Source organism: Aptenodytes forsteri, unplaced genomic scaffold, assembly GCF_000699145.1.
Source record: "Aptenodytes forsteri isolate BGI_AS27 unplaced genomic scaffold, ASM69914v1 Scaffold181, whole genome shotgun sequence".
Classification (NCBI taxonomy): Eukaryota; Metazoa; Chordata; class Aves; order Sphenisciformes; family Spheniscidae; genus Aptenodytes; species Aptenodytes forsteri.
The window spans coordinates 2,417,055-2,437,809 of record NW_008795702.1 but is presented as its reverse complement, the minus strand read 5'-3'; the positions used below and the strand labels follow the sequence as shown (position 1 = coordinate 2,437,809).

Sequence of the window (20,755 nt, the reverse complement as noted above, 5' to 3'; positions counted from 1 at the left end):
CCTCCATTTTAAATAAGTTTGCTAAAATGAGCACAGATCTATAGCGTTTATAGGATTACTAAGAAATATGTAACACTGATTTTTCTGTCATACAAGTAATCATTTCATTTGGCCAAGACAAGAGATTACTTGGGGAAATCATCATCAGAATTAGATTTTATATTAAACATTATTGATTATATGAATCAGATTATATAAAATATCTGATTTCCTATACAGGACTTACAGTTTATTAAATAACAGATATTCCAGAGGGTTAGTCCTAAAGCATTACAAAGCTTTGACGCTATTACTTTTACTTCTGGTAATACCTAGGCCATTTCAATTGAAGACCATTATGCATGTGAATTTTTGGAGTAGGTGTGCTACACAGGATTCAACAACAGAAGTAGGATATTGGAAGCTCCGGTCTGAAATGTTTTCTGCAACAACCCTGATGTTGTACTATGGCTAAAAGAGAAAAAGGCTCAGGGGACAGCAGGACAATGTAGTCGATAAAGATTGCTTTTCCTTTTTTAGCTCCTGATTTTTATATGTATTCTCTAATGTCCAGTCCCTTTAAAATCTTTAGGACAAGCCTAAGTGTTCCTAAAACTACTAGAACTTTAACAGTGAATTAACTGTGCAAGTAATTTGCCTGTGTGTGCTTGAAACTTCTTTAACATAACTTTAAAGCCTGTGTTTCAGGAGGAGGAGGCGGAGGAGGAGGAGGAGGAGGGTGGTGGTGTCTCAGGTGCATGGAATTACAGTCTTTCAGTAGGCTGGGGTTGTCATGCCACCTCAGTAAGTACAGCTTTTAGGTACCTTTTGTCATACACTCTGACTATTGTGTTTGCACTTCCTATGTGTGTGAATTGGTGGATCTGAGCAGTAGAGGCAGGTTATTTTTGATCAATACATCGACTGTTTGAGAATCTACCAAACTGACTCGGTTTTTCTTTCTTCCGTGTTCTTGATTGATAAGGAAAAAGCACAAAAATGCAAGAATATGATGTAATGATGTGATTATATCACAACTTGACTGATTCAATTGCAGAAGACTACCTAACAGTAAATGGCACAGTGCAGGTCATCATCCTTTCCTTGAATTGTTCTCCATGTGGGGGGACTTTTGGGACAGCCATCCCCCCCAGCCGATTTCTCTTCACTCTTGACAAATGGGTCAGAAGATACTATGGAAGAAAAATCATGTCCTCCTTCCACATCAGATGTTTGAAGCCCCAGTCTTTTTGTCGTAGCATCCCTGCAGGTCTTCCACTAAGGTGGACGTAACAGTGAAACACACCTTCTTCCAAAAGACCTATAAGCCTAGACCCCTAACGCCAACCAGGTTGTGACAACTGCAATATACTCACTACCCAGCTGAGTTCCTTGTAGGTAGAAATGAAGAAATAGCTCTCTCCCCACTAATAATCACCGCTGTGTAGGCTGATGTGACCATTAAGGAAAATTCTGTTCAGCTCAGAAAGGACACAACCACTGCAGTACTCACAGAAGATGATAAAAACGTGGTCCAAATCTGATGTTCAAACCTAGGCAGATGAAAACAGAGAAAAGATTATAACAGAAAAATAGGGAGAGTATAAATACCATTTCCCGGATCAGGGCCCAAAGAAAAGCTTTCTTTCCTCCTCCCGCAATCCCGTCCCCTTTACTTACTCTCAGCTCCAACACCGAGCACCATTCTGCTAAGGATTATCACTCCCCACTACCCCAGCCCCAAAGCACGTTGACCAAAGGAGATGAAGCTCTAAAGAGACATAGCTAATTCTCTCACCGAGAGACAAAATGCTTCTACATGTAGGTAACACATTATGTAGGGCCTTTAAGAAATGTAGATATTTAATGTTCTTCCAAAAAAAATCAAGCTGTAAAATATAGCAGTAGAGGTGATAGGAAATAGATACGACACACAAAAGTGTGAGGGCAAAAGAAAAGGCCCACTCTACTGGTAAATATATTTCTTCCGATAACAGAAATATAATTCACTCAAAAGGCCCTAAAACAGGATGTTACGGTAAGATACTCGTCTTTGGTAAGAAATCCCTATTTGTCTGATATTGTCATTTTATCTCCACAGAGCAGATTTAACAGAATATGTTCCTGTTTTGTTCCTGGTGTTAGAATCACATATATTGCTCTAGGATATCTTCTCATCAAGAAAAATTCTATTTTAAACCACGGAAGATAAATTGTTATGCACAGTATTTTATGTCCATTTGGTGTTTTGGGAATCATCAATTGCTTGTTTTCTTGTTCACTGTGGAGTCATGTACTGTTCAAGTGCAACCTAGACTAGTCCAGTAATGGATGTTTGTAATCTATGTCTTTGTCCATATGCTTGCCTGTTTAGAACAATATCACAGATGTAAATAACAAAACCTGATTTTTCCTGATGCATGCAGATCCTCCAAAGTTTGATAGGATATGGCCGAATATTTCTTCCCTTGAGGTTTCTAAACCAAACCAAGGTAGGATGCTGTAAAATTCCTAGTGGTCTAAAGTTACTGACATTGCTTTCAAGGAGTCCCACATGGTGGCAAAAGTAGTAACAATGATAATCCAACTCATTTTTCTTCTGGTGCTAAGTAATGCTGTCCTGTGAGAAAACAAGCCTAACCTGAAAAGTCTTCCAACGCTCAGATTATGCACATCATCACTGCAAAAAGTCTGGAAAAGCAGACGCGCAGGTTATAAGTACTGATATACAGAAAGCCCTAGATAACGTTGGACTTGTTTAGACAGCAGTCTATATTTTGAGTAAGTGTTGAGATTCTTGAGTGAGAAAGATTGTCATTGTCTACATCAAACCCATTTTTAATGTCTTGTTTCCACTTTGTTTTCCCAAGCGAGCCGAGAGGCATTCTCAGCTTGCGTGCCATCCACAATACAAACAAGTTCTCTGCAGGGATAGACTCGTAGTGTTCTGCAGCTTGAGTGCCACACAAAAAATTACTCACAGATTGTGGTATGACCATTAGCACTGAGAAAGACAGAACAACTTTTTAACATGACTAATAAAAGTAAGATTCTGTGTTACTTGAAGTGGTATTCAGCTTTACTTCACATTTCAAAATGATTGTTCTTTATAAAAAATAACATCCTTTTGTTCTCCTTATTTACTGCCCTTTGCTCCCCCCAAAAAATCCCTGCAGAAATCTGGCCTGTGGCTTGCTTTGACTGTTCAAAGGGTGACCTTTCTGTGCCGTAACACATACAGATGGAGAACAAAATTAATGAAAAGGTGATCTAGAAAATAGCTACTAAACTGAACAAGATGTATTGGAATCTGTTGGGGAATTACATTGGAAGGGCTGTAGTTAAATCCATTGATCACAATGGCCAAATCAAAACATACGCACATACGTATAAAATCTCCCACGTTATACGTGCAAGTTTCTATGTGCCTAACAAAATAGAAAATACTAATTGATCTGTGCTCTCTATAAGGATTAGCAATGTACTTTAGTTTGCATTATTCATATATATGTTAAATTAAATATCCCTGATAAAGTGATACTTAGCATTCCAATAACTTCATTTAGCCCATGCTATATTTCCCAAGCTTTTGCATGTGTTCCTTAAACAAACAAAAAAAACCCCAGATTCATCTCTGCTCCTCTGCTCTCTATAAGGATTAGCCTACATTATTCACAGGAATTTTAAATCAAAACATTTCCAGTGAAATGATAGTCAGCTTTTCTAATGGATTTCATAGCTTAATTATACCGCTTGTGATCTAAGACTTAACTTCATTGCAAAATACATCTTGAACAGCACAAAATTATTCTGTGTTTCTTCCCCAAAAATAAGAGTTTTAGTAAATTTAGTTTCGATGTTTTGTTAGGGAGCACAAAACACAAAAACTTAAAAGCATTTCTATTCAGATTATGTGTTTGCAGCATATTGTTACAGCGTTTAACATTTATTGTAGATTAAATACTTCAGTCAAGGATAGCATATGAAGAGAATAATTACAGAAATCTGCCCATACCTAATATTATTTGATTGTGTTTTCTTTGTTTATGCTATCAGGCCAGAATAAATATGCATGTAAATTTAATAAAACCCTTTGCAGACCACTCTGGTTACCATATAGTCATTGGTCATGGACTGGGAGAAACCATCAAATAACCTCTAACTCAAAACTGCCGAAGTGTGTAGAGGTGAATTACATTCCCTTTCTTTCTCTTGGATATTACAGTTCAAATGATTCAATAGTTGATAGTATAGAACTCATTTTCCCTAACTTTCACCCTTTCCTTACAAAAGAATAACCATTGTTAAAGTTAATTGAAAAGTTAGAAAATAAGGAAGTTTATTTTAATCTTTTGATTTGTTCCTGTATGATACCTTTTCTAATTTACTGTTCATTTTATTACCTATCCAGTCGCTCCCAAATTAGCTATGTCAACTGTTTCTTCTGTTCAAGTTGCAAACCACAAGAGAGGTAGGAATTCTTGGATTCATACAGTGATTCCATAGTGCTCTGTGTTGTGAAAACATTACACTGTATGAATCTGGAATATCTGTGAAGTGTACCCATCAGCTTACTGGTGAGGCATCTTCATTGACAACAAGAGAAGCATTAAGTCGCATAAACATAAGCCATACAAAGAAAATAATAAATCTGCTGCTTAGACAGTCGCTGCTGGCATATAAAGTGACGTGGCATTTGTTTTTAAAGGAGTTAAATGTACGAATGTGACCATTCAGACTGTTGCCTAGAAAGCAAATGTTTGCTAGAGTCTTGTTTTCCTCACTGATGTGCATAAATTGTAAAAGAGGATACATAAGCAGATTAGTTGAGGGCAAACAATACATTAAACGTCATTGTCCATATCCTCAAGAAGCATCTGTAAATGCCATGGAGTGTAATGCATAGTTATGTCTTTTAATGCATTGTAAGTGTGCCTTACATCTTCATTTTATTGTAACAGTGTGCAAATTCGGAGTGTAGGCATTACATTTTGAACTGATGTTTCAGTGTTTTATCAAAATAATGGAATTATACGGGCATAACGGAGGACGCCAATATTCGCTCTGACTTACAGGCAGCCTGTTTCATTTGCATATCTGTCATTCACAGTCTGAACCCTGAGATCTTCTCATTGTTCTTCCTCATCAATTTATCTGTAAAGAGTATGTATAAAGATGTTTTGTCTTTCTGTAGCTATTGTGGATATCTCATTATTCATGAAATACATGTTAACAAGGAATAGGGATATTAACAAATGTTTGAACTTAGTGTGACCCATTCAATGAGATCATGATAACGAGCCGTACTGTTTGTTATGAAGCAGGTCATTTCCAAGGTTACAATGAAATCTCCTTTGTTTGCCTTCTGTTAGTGCATAGAGGAGGAACAGAGTTACTGGAAAATGAAAAAGAAAAAATATTTTAATGGTTTCTGAATGCACTTTTCTTGAAATACTTTTTGTGCTTTTAATTAGGAAATGACACCGATAGCTGTCTCCTGCATTACCTGTCTCAGTTTAAAATTACGCTTCCCTTCCATGTGTGTTTACCACTGTTTCACGTGATGATGTTTCATGTTTCACTGGTTGCAGCTGAAGCTTCAGCTGAACCTTGTCCCCACAGCACAATAGTATGTCATCTCAAAGACGTAAATGCATAGCATTATAATGGGGGGAAAAAAGTATTCCATTTATAGAAACAAAACAATTAAACGATCAACTTCTTTATGAGCCTCCTTCAATGGGTAATTTTACCATGTTTTCTACAACAGGATCAAGATTGTTGCAATAGAATCATTGCGTTGGAAATAGTCTTTAAAGGCTCATACAGGCAATCCTTCTGTGAGTTGGCAAAGGATTTGACAATTCCTGAATCATCCAAAGACAATTACCAAATCTAACATGTCTTCCTCTTCTCCCTTTTCCCTTCACTTTAAACCTATCCTAGCTATCTTTACCTCTCCTCTGAGGTTTTATTCTCCAGACCATTTACTCCTTATTGTTATTCTGCTTTAAACTGTCTCCAGTTTATCTGTGTCTTTTCTGACATGTGGTACTCAGAACTGAAAGCAGCATTTTCTAGCGCTGTAAGCTCACGTCATTTCATTGTTGGTAAACCATTTGCAGCCCGATTTTGATACTTCCCCCCATCTCTTTCAGTGATTGCATAGCTTTGCCAGTGCATGAAAGTGGTTGGGCTGCTAGCCAGAGACATGTGCCTGAAGACCTTAAGCTGTGCTTCTGACAAGTCTAATGAGCAGGCTACTGTCTGGTCTTGGTGTGCTGGTTAAGGTGAACCATGTAAGCTAGAAAGGCCATACAGCATTGATGGGTATTAGCTTCCCGGCTGGCATGATGCTGAATGCAGTTCTACATGTTATGTTTGACTGGTTTAGGGTAGCACCTCATGTAGCCAGTGGAGAAAATAATTCCATTTCAATCATATGAGGACCCTTTACATAGCTTTTGTTATAAACACAGAGGGATGTAAAAATGATTCACTGATCAGGCCAACAGCAGTAAGCAAAATAAGTTCTTGTTACAGTTCTTGTACAACTGAACGTTGTACAGTTCTTATTATTGCATTAGCAAAATGGGGGGGGGAGGAGCAAAAATTAGCAAAAAATTTATTTAATCGTTACTCGCCATGCCTTTTTTTCTTCCTTGGCGCCATTGCTAATCTTTGACGTTAGACTGTTTTTGAGTTAACTGGGCGTTTCCCTATACCATGTTGCATTTACCAGTCTGATGATCAAGATTCCTAGAGCTTTCCTGTATCTTGGTATAAGTTAGCTTGGGGACAAGGGCTTTCTTTCACACAGCACAGTTGTTACAGAAGAGCAGTACCCGTAAGAATGCAACCAAGTATAAGAATTGGTCTCATTGTTTACCTTTAAAGTTGATGAGCCACATCTGAACTTGGGTAGTCCTTCTGCGTAGTTTGGTATACAGACATGCTCCTAAACGTAAGTCCTTCGTAATTATTAGATGTTTCTTCAGTCCAAATCATAACTTGGAGCAAGCCTTGTTACAGAGTGAATTACTTTATGTACAGCTTTGTTTCCTGTGCTTTTGTAACAGCTAATTATGTGTGGTAGTAATATTATTGAGGGTCACATCACAGTTTCAGAGTGGAAGTAGTGCAGTCAGTCATTCACAGAATATTCTCAATTTCTTTCTGCTACTTTAAACACAAAACATGATGTAGCATAGTCTGATTTACTGGCACTTCTTTATAGTCTGCGTATTTTTGAAACATTAAAAGGTAGTATTCTGCTGCCCGTTACAGATTTGAAAAACAAGGTAAATTATTTCCTCTAAATTCACCTGCAGTACGTTTAAGTTTAGCCACAAGTCTGACAAACGTACCAGTATGGTATGCTGCTGGGAGGCTGAATCATACTGACCAGCTGCGAAAGGCAACAAACATTAACACTTTTTTCCTCCCCCCTCAACGTCAAGTGGTAACATACTGAGACTGATACACCAAATGTTTCGCTGTACTCCAGCAGTTACAGGCATCAAAATTATCAGATTGGCGTGAACCACAAAACATCGGTTTAGCAGTGTAACATTGACGAGAACAAGAATGCATCTGTGTTAACTAAATGTGTATATGTAAATTGAATTAATGTTTCCTGGCAGCAGAAAGGCAGCTCTCAACATTGAAACATATGTTGTGCTAAGCGTTGTACGGTATAAGAAAAGACGCTATCTATTTACAGTCCCCTACATCAGACAACAGCCAAAGAAATACGTATGTATTAGCTGTGCACAACATACTCATAAACATGTACTGGTATTGCTGTTTCTTCATAAAAATACAGACAGGCACAGATACTGTATCTGACGCCCTATGCCGACAATCGGTGGGCTCATTAGGTGCCCCAGCATAATCGGCAGCATACCATAGGAAAGGCAGCAGAGGGGACGTGGCCCCGTCACGTATGGAAACATTTTACACCCTCTGCTACAGCTTTATCTAATCCCAGGCTAAGTTAACTTCAAGACCTTGAAGCCCTTCCAAGTCGCTGCATCCAGTACGCCATTACTGCAGGAAACATACCATAATCTCTTTCACCAGTTAATAAACTACATCTCTAAAGCATCAGTGTTTTTGCTACAAATTGGAAGAGTGTTCGAGAACCTCAGTGCCCTAAAGGCTAGATACCATCTCCTAATTTCCAGTTGAAATTTCTCAATGGCGGGTTAACACCCATTTGTTCTTGTGCCGGTGTTGTCTGTTAGCGCAGATATTCACTTAGGATGGCAGAAGGCTATCTCCTCGATGTATTTATAGCCCGGTGATATCCCCTGTCTTCAGTTTCCTGGACTAAACAAGCCAAATTATCCTAGTCTTCACTTCTTAAATAGGCTCTCTACTTCTCTGATCATCCTAATAACCTTTCCTGCATTCATCCTGGGCTCATAATCTCAGAGTTGAGTGATCAGACTTACACAAGCTTTCTACATGAAGTGTAGCTGTGCCTTCTAGAGTGATATTGGTACATTTCTAATTTCTACTTCTTTCTGCATAAAACCAAGCATTGCTTCTGATTAGACTAAAAGGCGCTAGCATTCTATGCTTAGTGAAGGGGTTTTTAAAAAGCGGCTGCCGTGCCAGCTGCATTTCAGATGGCTGCAGTAAGCGTGCTTTCTATTCAGTACACATTTCAGAATTTTCATGATCTTTTCTGGCCCAATTGTTTTTCATCTCAGAATATAAAAAAATGGGTTAATGCTTACCTCAGAAGCACAGTAGAAGTAGCTCTGAAATAACACCTCTCTTCTTTCCTTTTCTTCTCTGTTAATTGTTTTAGGAGGTGCCGGCCAAAATTGTCAAACTAGAGATTTGTTTGGTCTTGAAATAAAATAGTCTGGTTCCCAAGGTGCCTACCAGTTACAGTACCCTGAGTACGGCAGTATTTTTGAATACTCACCATTTATGTCAGAACAAAGCTTTTATTTTACTTACAGTTGTGCATTTAGGCATGATGAAGTTCGACAATTTTTGTCCACTGTATTTAATATTTTTAATATGAGGAAGTTTTTCCCATGTCTTGATTTATACTCATCTCAAATGTGCAAAAAGATGTGCATTTCTATCAGCGGAAACTGAGCCTCCAGTACCCCTGAAAGGTTTACAACTGCAAATGCTTCAGTTCCATCAGGTCTGCCAACAACAGCCAACCTGCGACGTCATGCCATGGTCGTCGGGTCACGCTAACCTGCCTGAAACAAACTTCGCTTCCATTGCAGATAAACATCTGCTGTTGTCCATGTTACATTGATTAACATGTATGTGCCATTCATTCATACTTCTGTTCATGGTTCATTTTTACTAAGCATGTAATGTGCTATTACTCTGCTGCTGTATACATTTTGTATACATTTCTGTTCTTCCTTGAAAGACTGCGAATGCTTCGGGCACTCCAACCGGTGCAGTTACATCGAGCTGCTCAATACGGTCATTTGCGTGAGCTGTAAGCACAACACTAGAGGTCAGCACTGTGAGTTATGCAGGCTGGGCTACTTCAGAAATGCTTCTGCAGAGCTGGACGATGAAAATGTGTGCATAGGTCAGTCCCGGGATAACTGCGGCTTTTCTTCTGTGCCTTTTCCGCTGCTGGCAGCTGCTAGGGACCACTGCTGCTTACTTGCCAGTTGAGCCAGAATGAGCTTTTTCAATGGATAAGAACATCTGTGTAGACTTTTCGCCTCATTTCCGTTGCCCCTGTAGCCCCAAGGAGGTATTTTGAATCTGTAGATGACGATGAACCTCCCTGGCTAAGGTCCTGGGAAGACCCTCCCAGGAAACCCCTGAGAAACTGTGCTGTCCTTCTGCAGGAGGGAGCCACACTGGAGCTGCGCATGTGAAAACCGAAGGGTTGAGTCATAAATACCTGTTCCCGGTCTAACTTTCGGAATTATTAGTACAGACTCTTGAATACTTGTCTGGAGACCTACAAAAGTTGCCAGCTGCATCAATAGGACACGGGGAGTGGTGTTTATAAACCCCTTTTATTCACTTAAATTTCATAAAAACTTGTTGCAGCTAATTCTGCTCCCAGGCACAGGGCTGTAAATGCAGCGTTACCTCCCCTCTCCTTAGAGGGGAAACTGAAATTATGCCCATGTGGTTAGGAGCAGAATTTGTCAAATCCGTTTGACATGATGTCTATTTAGAAAAGGGATTCCTAGGTGAAAACAGTGCTTTAGACCTAGCACCTGCTATAAATATCCAAAATGCAGAAGTAAAGAAAATGCTAGAACGTAATTTAAAAAGCATATCGGGGAAAAAATATAAGGTCTTTATCACACTAGAAGAATACGCATTGTTCTCATGTCACCACAGACAGTATATAGCAAAAGTTAGGACACTTTCAGTGAAGATTGAAGGTAGTCAATAAAGGAAGCCTCATACGATGGCCGGCAGTTAACAGGTAGCCACAAAAGGCGCTGTTCTAATAACAAACAGAGGTGGAGAATTTGTTATATAATGTTTCTTATAGACATAAGCATCGGTAGAACCTGTTCTGGATTTTCACTGTGATTTTTTTTTTCTTTCCATTTTCCAGGAAGCAAAAAGAATGAGTAGTTATAAGATTTTTTCATGCCAAAATATACTATGGGTGTATAAATTATATTTTAATATTCTTTATAATCCATTGCCGAGATTCAAGCCAGAAACTGTTTAGATTGCTATTATTTGTTTCAGTCTGCAGCTTGACAGATTTACATTTTATTTTGTGATAAACACCCAGATCCATCCACGCACTGCATTTCACGTGTCCTTCTTTTAACTTTGCTTGGCAACACATTCAGAAAATGCATGATCTCCTTTGACATTAATTAGTCTGAGCTAATAAGAACTTTAGTAGGCAAGTCATGATTTTGTATGACTGTGCTGAGGAGATTAACCCAACCAAATGTTCTTGGAAAAGACCCGCTGTCCCTCATACTTGTTTGATGTAGATGACGGACACCATCGGTATGACATCAGGGCTGTATAATTTCAGCTGCCTAAATAGGCCTAATGAATATGACACTAAATTACTCTGTTGGGGATTTTTCATCAGCTCATTCAGTAAATTGTTTTCCCATGTACGCTGAAATGCTAAGACAGCAGCTGTAGCTACGTAAGACAAGGAAGTTAATACACCAGGAGTCAAAAATAAGTAAATTTTAAATTAATTTGCAAGTGATGTATTTAGAATGTCGTAGTAAAACAACTGTGCACTTTGAAATTGCCCAGGCTCTGCAGAAATAAAATTTAAAAACCTTTCATTTAACAGGAGTCTTAAAAAAAAAACCAAACCAAAAAAGCCAACAAAAAAAAAGGCAATATGATGTCTTTGCTGACTTTCCCACCTTAATGCAAGCAGAATTCTCTTGGGCTCCCATGAGAATTGTTCCATGTGAGATGACTATAGGATCAAACCCTGGTTTGCTACATATTAGGTAATTTGTTTTAAATAAATAATATTCTTGTTGGACTAAGACAGTTTTCAGGGTCATAGCGATCATACTGCACACAAAATGTATGTATCCTAGCTGATTTGCCAACTTAAGAAGAATTTCATGCTACTTCTTGTTTAAAGTCAGTGAAGTGAAGCAGATACCTAAGCACTTTTCAGAAAACAGAGTAAGTTTGTGCTCAAAGTGCTTAGGAACTGGGGCTCCCAAGATTTAATCCTGCAAAGTGTAGAGTATTTTCACCTCTGAGAGAGGTTGATGGATTCACCATCCTTCTAGGTCAAGCACAAAGAGTCTTGCTCTATTGGAAACGCTCATTTCTCTTTTCTCTGAGTTTAAAAGCAGTGTTTGGGGGTTTAAGTATGAGTGGAATGTTGGCATGAACATTTTAATAAGCAGATTTCCAGTGACCTGTGCAAGTCTTATTCCCGTATGAAAGTCTCATTTTTCCAGGCTAATTCTTTCCTCGTCAGCAATATATGTAGAAAAGTAAAAAATGTTTGGATAAGCTAGTTTAATGGCAGCTAACAGGGCTTTGGCTCTGATTTATCAAAACTACTTATATACTTTTCATAAATATATATGGTAAGTACATGGATAACAAATCTGTGAATCTCAGCCGATGCTAACTAAATGTAAAAATGTAAAATGTTTCATTTTTAAAACTGACAAGTTACAAAGAATTGAAATACTGAGAAGGTTTTTACCAGTGAACCAAATGCAACTCATTATACAGTGGGCTTAAATCTAATTTCATTATGCCCTTAATTTCTTTAGAAGCAAAATAAATTTTATTTTTCAAAATGAAATATCAAAAACTTGTGGATTTGTCAGTTAACTGCAAAATTACCTCATCTGGGCAACTGCAGTTTCTAAATAAATCAAGGTAATTGAAAGTTAAAAATCATTCACTTGACATGCTTACAGTGAAAAATAATTTTACAACTTGAAGAGCTTTTTATTTTTACAAGGTCTTGATAAAGTCCTAACAACTCTATTTCAGTGAATACACACACTGGCAAGCATGGATAGCATGGAAACCACCAAGTAGACCCAGAGTAATAAAACATTTCCTTTGCCTTACAACATAAATACTGAAGTGGAAATTATTGTCACACCTATAAGAAAGCCGACCTTGCAGTCACTTAGGCTTAAGCTTCAGTTAACACCTGTGAGACCTTTAGAAAGCCTAATGATACATGGTTAAGTGAACCCTGAGGGTTGTCCTGTAGCCACTGTCAACCCAGACTGATAAGCAGCAAACCTGCAAGCTTCAGCCCATTTTCCCAACCTTCTTTTTTACTGATTTTCACTGTGTTTTGTTGGCAGCATCACATTGATATAGTGAATCTCAGTGAACAGATGACTACTACTGTCATCTTCCCATCCTTCAGACAGTCACCAGATGGAGGTTAAGAGGAAAATTCCTTCCCAGTTCAGATCTGCAGGGGTTTTTTCCCCACCCTGGAACCTGGTGTGTGGTCTGCTTATTAGGGTGATCTGGGAATGTTAACTTAATGTTATTTAATGCCCTGTTGTAAGGGCATTGGAGATACTGACTGCCTCCCTGTGGCACACCAGAATTGTGGCTTTTGAGATTTTTAATGTCTTAAGTATTCGGCAGGTCTTGGGAGGTGTTCCACAGCCTGTGATACTGTGTTGGACAACGAGCTTGGATGTTCGGTGGACCTCTGTAGGTTATGTATCTATGGTATCAATTGTGTATTGGGAAGGATGGAGGCTAGATTCAGTTACTAAAGGTTACGGGGTCTGTGTGGTGTTCTGATTTGATCTACTACTTTTGTAAAAGGGCCTGGCTTAAAGTTTTGTTTCCACTATCTACTTTCCCTTTCACAGCACTATGTGGGCCTGGTACTTCTTACGTATTTATATTATAGAGTTCAGTAGGAAAACTTTCACTGATTCAGGGTCAGCTTCTTGTTCTCTGGAAAATATAACGTTACGTGTCTATAAACATTCAATATCACAGGCCACAGATTTCTTTCACAAACACTTGTTTAAATCACTGTAACTCCATTATGTTCAACTAAGCTATTTTTAATGTACAAGAATCGGGCCTTCTGTTTCTAATGTAATTCCAAGCTTTTTGTCTTTCAAGGTTTTCTATAAACACTCTCCAAGCAAATTTTACTTCCTGCATTCAACGTCTATCTCAGTTCTATGCCTGTTTACATAAATATTTCATACATCTGATTAACATCAGAATTGCCAGCTTTTCAAATGGCACTCACTGTGCTATAATTCTGCTCAGCCTTGCACAGTATTTTTGGCGTGTCAGTTTTCAACTTTATTAATGAATGTTGCTAGCTAATTGACTCTAATAATAATTGTGGAATTCTGTTTGCCAAAGGTAACTATTCTTCTTCAGCATGCCAAATGTTCAAAGTGCCATCTGTAATTTAGAGTTAATAAACACTGAGACAACAGATGACAAATGTCTTCCTGGTAATTTTTTTCCTGTTACAGTTTTTCCTTTGGAATTTTTTTCGTATTTTACTTCCCAGTTCAACTCCATTTTGTCATTTACAGTATCGCTGAGGTTTAACCTAATGCTAGGGAACAATTGCCAAAGGCAGTCATCAAAGTAGCACTGATTCACAGACATATAAAGCCAGACTCCCAGCAGGTTGCCCAGATTCAGGAATCAATTTGTGTATCTTTTGCCTTCAACAGCAGCAGAGATCAGACGCTGCCAAAATGTGTCTGTGGTCTCAGTTGACAGTGGAGTTACTCTGGGTCTACATGGGTCTACATACAAATAAGATACAGCCCTTCATTTAAAAAAAAATTAATAATAAATGTACTGAAGGACAGGAGGCCAAAAATGAGCTCTGCTAGCTACTGTCTTGTTTTCTTTGTTCAGCTAGCTGAAAGCTGAACACAGATACTGTAATCACGTTAAAGAAAAGGGCTGTGAACGAACAACACAGTAAGTGTTGTGGGAGGGAATGGGTTACCCTAGTCATTCTTTAATTAGGTGAACACACGTGGAAAACATACAGTGGGCTATGAGCCTCATTGCATTTTCCATCTGCCCACTGGGAGGTGAGAGAAATGAAAACGGCAGCGTAAAGCCAGTTCTGATAAGTTTTGCATTACGTTACTGCTCACCTCAAGCTTTTCATTGTGGAATATGTAAAAGGTTTATTAACGTCACTGATAAATACAATCTCATCAATTTAATGGCAAATATCCACATAAATTATTATACTGCTCAAAACTATAAAGGAAGACTATCTTGGAAATAAGTAAAGTGCATTTATATAGCCCTGTAAAGACATTCAGCACTTCCGAAAATATTGAGTAATATAGATAAGCCTATTTTAATAATGCGAAACATTTCACCCTGACGGCACATTGATATATCTGTACTATACAAAGCCTTTTTAATGTTCATTAAATTGTCAAAACCATCCTTACCAAAAGAGAATCTGTTACAATCACTTATCCTCAAAGAACATGGTATCTTCTGCCTTTATATCTTTTCCGTTTACTTTTTCTCTCCCCATCATAAAATGTCTCTTCCTGAAATGACATATGCAAACAAATAAATGGACCTATAGTAGTTATGTTCACTACTCTAAATATCCTTAACAGACAGTCTTCCTTTACCTTTAGCACTGGAAATGCACCCTTTATTGGTATTGAATGAATTATCACCATATGTAGACCTGAATCCAGTGTGTATGTGTTGTCTTGTTTCTGCAGACTGTTATTGTAACCCTTTTGGTTCAGTCCATGATCGCTGTAATGACAGAGGATTTTGTGAGTGTAAGGAGGGAACATCAGGGCCTAAATGTGATAAGTGTCTGCCGGGATATATCTGGCACAGCTTGGGCTGTCAACGTAAGTAACTCTGAGAGTCGCCCCTCTCCTGCAACTTTGCTGCCTCTGCGCCTGTATGCTATCACGTGCAGCTACTTAAGAGCAGAAAATGAGCAAAAGGCTCTACGAGCTGTAAGAGCGCCATACTGCCTGAACCTTTTTGGAGACTCCCAGATGAGGACAGTAAATTGACTGTGCCATCCATTTATTTCTATATGTTTTCAGTGTCCGCTCTCTTTCTCTTGCTAATGCCTTGGAGGAGCTCCCACTGCAATATGTAAATATGCGTGTCTTGCCAACTGTGAAATAAGTTTTGTATACTAAAACATCAGCATATTAACTCCAAATTTAAAATTCTTACTAAAAGACAAAAGGTGATTTCTCTGCATGTTCACTTTTTTCTGTACTAAACTTCAACTTCTTGAGTAACTTAACTATGCTTTCATACTTTAAAACTATGTCCCTGGACAATAAAACTGCAGAACGCTGGCTCATTACCTGTTATAATTAGTGAAAACTAGACAAAAGCTAAAGGTAAAAAAAAATGGAAGTATACTTAGCATCCTTAAAAATAAGGGCTGAAATTTTGCATAAATACTGCTAGAGCAGATGTTGTTTCAATGCTTAGTTGTATATTTAGCTTCCCTTCTGGTTAACAGGTCTTGTAAACAAGCGAGTGGAAATACCACATGGGTGTCTACAGGATTAGACTTTTATTGCGAATTTCTTTTGTACTAAATTTATTATTTATAACTTAAGATTTATTCTTTATAACTGTTTTGATCATCTACTTCCGGAAACTCTGGAGAGTCCTCCCATGTTCTTCTTTCACCTTTTCTCCCTGCCTCTCTGCATTCTTCCACACACACATTAAAGAGATTTCTACAAGAGCTTGCTTTTGATTTTTAAGAGTGAGAATGTAATTACTGACACCAATTAGTCAAATAGTATAAAATTGGCCATATAGCCACACAAATGCTTTAAATGCTCTAAAACAAATGCAAATCTTACATCATAACTTTAAAAACAAAACAAAAAAAAACCAACAAAGCTAGGGATTACCGCTGCCTCTCCAAGTGATGAGTACCTCTGAAGTAGAAAATCTGGGCTTGTGACCATTCAGCAAATATATCTGGAAAGAAAACCAATAAATAAAGAATTTCAGGAAACATTGTGATAATTAACCAATTAGCATTAAAGCTAGTACATGAAGAGAAAGGAAGTTTGCATGGGCAACGCAGTGAAATGTTACCCGAGAAAATTGGACTTTCTCAGCTTCTGCCAGAAAGCTCCTGTTTATATTTGGCAGGTTATTTAAACCGTACTTTTCACATGTGGTTGTTAACTGTATTCCCATTTTCTGAATACTTGCACTTGAGTTTTGATTCACAAAAGTATTGAGCACTTACAGTTGCAGCAGAAAGCAGGCGAAGTAGTGTTTCAAATCTCGGAGTTCTCGATTATGAATATTTTGAAAAATCAGATCCTAGGTATCTCAAAAAAAGCACTCAGAAATCATAGGCTCTCCCTCTGCCTTGCACCCCGTATGTAGAAGCAGGTTGTCCTTCTACAGGAGGTTATGATTCTCTGCAGTAGAATTTGAATAAAGTACAGTAAACTCCATGTCCACACAGCGGGTCTAAGAAAGATGTTAAGTAGCTGAGATATTGAACAGGTCGGCAGGTCTGTGGAGCAAATTTTACAGTCATATAATTAATATAATATATATACCAGCTTGTCAAACCAATTGCTTATTAAATGCAGTATTTCCTATCTTTTCAGGTTTGGACATTATAACCCCAATAATGTTCTTTTAATGAGGTTTTATGGAGCCCAACATATAATTAGCCTGATTTTAGCTGAATCAGAGTATTTGTAAAAGCTTTAGACAGTTTCTGGAAATGCAAGCTAGTGCCTTTATATTTGCTGACAAAACTAATTAAGTTTCCCTCACTATGTGGTAATTTTCTGAACAAATCTCAGTCTGATTGTGTAACGGTTAGATATTCTCCAAGTTTGACTAAATTATCTAATCAAATTCAGAAGAAAAACAACTAGATGCGGTTGTCAGTTTTATGGAACAGACATCAAATTGCCATGTTTTACCAAGCACACGCTGATTTAAATCTCATTTCAAGTCTTTTCATGGAGGAACAGAATTCCAATTCATTTAATTTTGTAGTGTGCCAATTTGAGCAAAGCTCAAAAAGATGATTTGTCTGGACATGTTGCGTGTGGTTTTGATCTGTTTGCCTGAGCTTGTGCTGTACAGAAATGTATATATGCAAAGATGGATACACACACACACACACACTCAACAGACCAATATGTGTTTGTTTACTTTTTGTTATACGTAGCCTCTTGGCATTATTAAGAAAAATCTATTCTTACGGAGCTTTGTTGCTAAAAACCTAGGGCAACCAGAAGCTTGACCTATAAATAAATAAGTTAAATCTATACCATAGCTAGTTTAATTACTTGTATGATTGTATTAGTAAATGGAGTGTCTTAGTTTTATATATTAGTAATCCTATTTGGGAAAAACCAACGCTAAAGTCTTGTGGTGTTTTCTAAGGCTCACAGTACATCATTTGATAAATTACTGTTCGTAGTCTCCCTCATACCACAGACGGGCAAAAGGCACAGAAGCTATTCTCCTCAGAAGTACCTCACTCTTACTTATTTCATCTAAAACCTTTGAGGATCTAGGCGGAGCGCTCATCACTTGCGTCTCCGTGCATACAGAGGTCAGATGCAATTTTAGACTTTGCCTCCCAGATAAAAAGCACCGTGATAACAGCTGTTATCTTACTGAATTCAGGGTTTATGCTGCATAGGCAGAGCGGTCAGCAGGGTCCGGTTGGTACAGGAAGGTTTGCTGCTCTCAGAAAAAGAGGCACAATAGATGCGCCTGTGCCTTGTGCTACTTCTAAGCCCTCCCCCAGAACCATTCGTGCCGCAGGCGTCGTGCGTGCGGGGACGCTGCTGGGGTTTAGCTCTCCGCCTCCCTCCCAGATACCGACAATGGTTTTCTCACCAGCAGGCATATATAGATCAAAGCGCAAGGAATGAATTAAGAACAGAACAGCCTGGTCCTGAAACCCTTTTAGAATTCCAGAAACATGAGAAAATACATAGCTATATTTCATTTTTCTATATTATAGAAATTAAACAATTTCCTTTAAAAATGAACATAAAACCAGAAGAAAAACCTCCAAGCCTGGCAAGAAATTTAACCAGCAACTACAGCTGTTTTGGGCCAGCCTTAAACTGAACATGGTGCTTTGTGATAAGAAGAACCTGTAACAAAAGGTAGAAATGTTTACACACAGAACTGCCTGGGTTTTAAAAAAAAATGGATGAAGGCAAGATATTAAGCAGGCGCATTCATTTGATTTTCTAAGTGTACTGCTCATAGTCTTGCAGCTTTTGTATTTCTTGGCCATGACATTTCAGGTGACTAAATTCTGTTGCATACATACAGGAGCATTTAGAAATAGCACCTTTTAATTTCACGCACACAAGAATTGACTCCAAAACCAGCTGCATATATATCCAATCAGGCAAAGAAGAAGTGACTCTTTTGCCAGTCTCAGTTTACCAGCACAGCTCGAATTTTCATTAGGTGTGATCAGCCCACAGGGGAAAAGGTGAGGGAGGGTCCAATGATTATTATTATTATTCACTATCTCCCGTCATATAGTCAAGGAGCAGATAGAGACGTTGAACCTGCAGCCCCCCAAAGGCCTAGACTGAGTACAAGAGTTACCAATGGTAGCTTCTACCTGAGTTAAATTCAGTACGTTATTTATTGTGAATCACTGTTTTAAATCATCTTGGTTCAATGGTGTAAATCTTAAAACAATTAGCGATGAGTTTTCAGCCAGATGCCTTATGTCAAGCTCTGAATACTTTATTTTATTTTACCCTTTTTTGTTCATTTTAAATAGTTTTTATTAAAGCAGGCAAAGGATTACACTCTTATCTTCAGTGCTCAAACTGCGCTCAGTGTTTGTATCTGTCTTCCAGACTGAACTTGTGTTACTCTGCGGCCTGTTAGATAATTCATATTCCGTCACAGTGTGCATTCAACTTCTTATATGATTATTTAAATATAAGCTTTTTTGTGTGCATTTTATCATGTGTTACAAATGTTAGAAGCCGAGGCGTTTGATCAAAATCATCATGCAGATTGAATTGCCAAAGAAAATCAAGCCTGAAATTGTAACCCTGGAACTTATATTAACATTTGCTTTTGGAAGTTTGTGTTTACAGTTCAGCAAGAAAAGATATGTTACTATCCATTTCTTAAAAAAAAAAAAAAAAAAATCTTTCTTGAAAAAATACATCATGCACTTCTTTCTAGACAGATTAAATACATAACTGTAATTGTTATTATAACCCCCACTGAAGGTTAGTGATCTTTTATACATGTTTGTACACAGATGCATTCTGCGAGTCCTTCAACACCTACACACTGACCTTGTGCATGGGCAGCTATATTCTGTAAAAAGAAATAGAAATTCAGAACCGGGATGCCCTGCCTTCCAGTTCACCTTTGCAGCTGCCTCTGTGGGGAGCCATAGACGATCCGTCTGTATCTTTTTACATCTTTTTACCAGTAGCAGTTTTAATGCTTTTAGCTGGTCAGGATAGAGTGGGATCTCCCCTCTGCACGGTGCTGTACGTGCCTCCAGTTCTGGTGTGTGCTGGCGCCAGGACTGGTGCTAGTGAAGTGCACTGCCACGCTTGGAGCTGGAGGGAAGTAAAACGCAGAAAGAATTCATTGAACAGGATGAAGTTCCGATAGGGCTGAACATTGCTGTCCCCAAGGAACAATCTGCCCCTGGTCTTTATACATGAAATACTAATTTCACAATGCCTATCTTACACGATTGTTATGCAGACTAAGGAAATTGTCTGTGTATAGGGGTTTGGATGTAAGAGGAACAGACTCTGCTTCAAATGGCTCCAAGTTTAAATCCAGAATAATTCTCCTGAAATCAATCCAAATCCCACTGCTGCAACATCAAGGCAAAGTATGGCTTACAGATGTAAGACAAGCAAGGCAAGACTACAAACAAAATTAAAGCATTATCGGGCCTGATTCTCAGATGATGTAAAAAAACTGATGTAAAAAACCTGATTCCACTCACCTCAGGGGAAGCATGCTGACGACTTATACGTGTAATGCCATACTGATATCCTGGGTCTTTTAAACTTGAGAAAAGACAATGTGAATGTGCGTATTAACGCATTCATTCCAAAATACATGACCCACAGAATAACCATACAGATGCAGGGATACAGAGAAAATTGTTCACCAAAGTATGAATATCATGGAATGGTATTATTTTTTTAATGAGATACTGGATTTGAAGGAGAAAAAGAAGGTTGATATCTCTCTGGGGAGAGGATATTTTAGTGAGAATAAACACGTCAGAACACACACACGC

The 20,755-nt window shown here is 38.2% G+C and overlaps 1 protein-coding gene across 1 annotated transcript in view; it reads left to right on the top strand.

Annotated features, from left to right (window-relative positions):
• The window catches only part of NTNG1 (netrin G1), a 163,487-nt gene that overhangs the window by 114,454 nt on the left and 28,278 nt on the right, over positions 1–20,755 (top strand). Inside the window, exons 5-8 of the mRNA XM_019473097.1 lie at positions 2,406–2,471; positions 4,391–4,450; positions 9,389–9,556; positions 15,183–15,320. Of these exons, the coding sequence (XP_019328642.1) occupies positions 2,406–2,471; positions 4,391–4,450; positions 9,389–9,556; positions 15,183–15,320 (432 nt within the window). The remainder of the gene's footprint in view (positions 1–2,405; positions 2,472–4,390; positions 4,451–9,388; positions 9,557–15,182; positions 15,321–20,755) is intronic.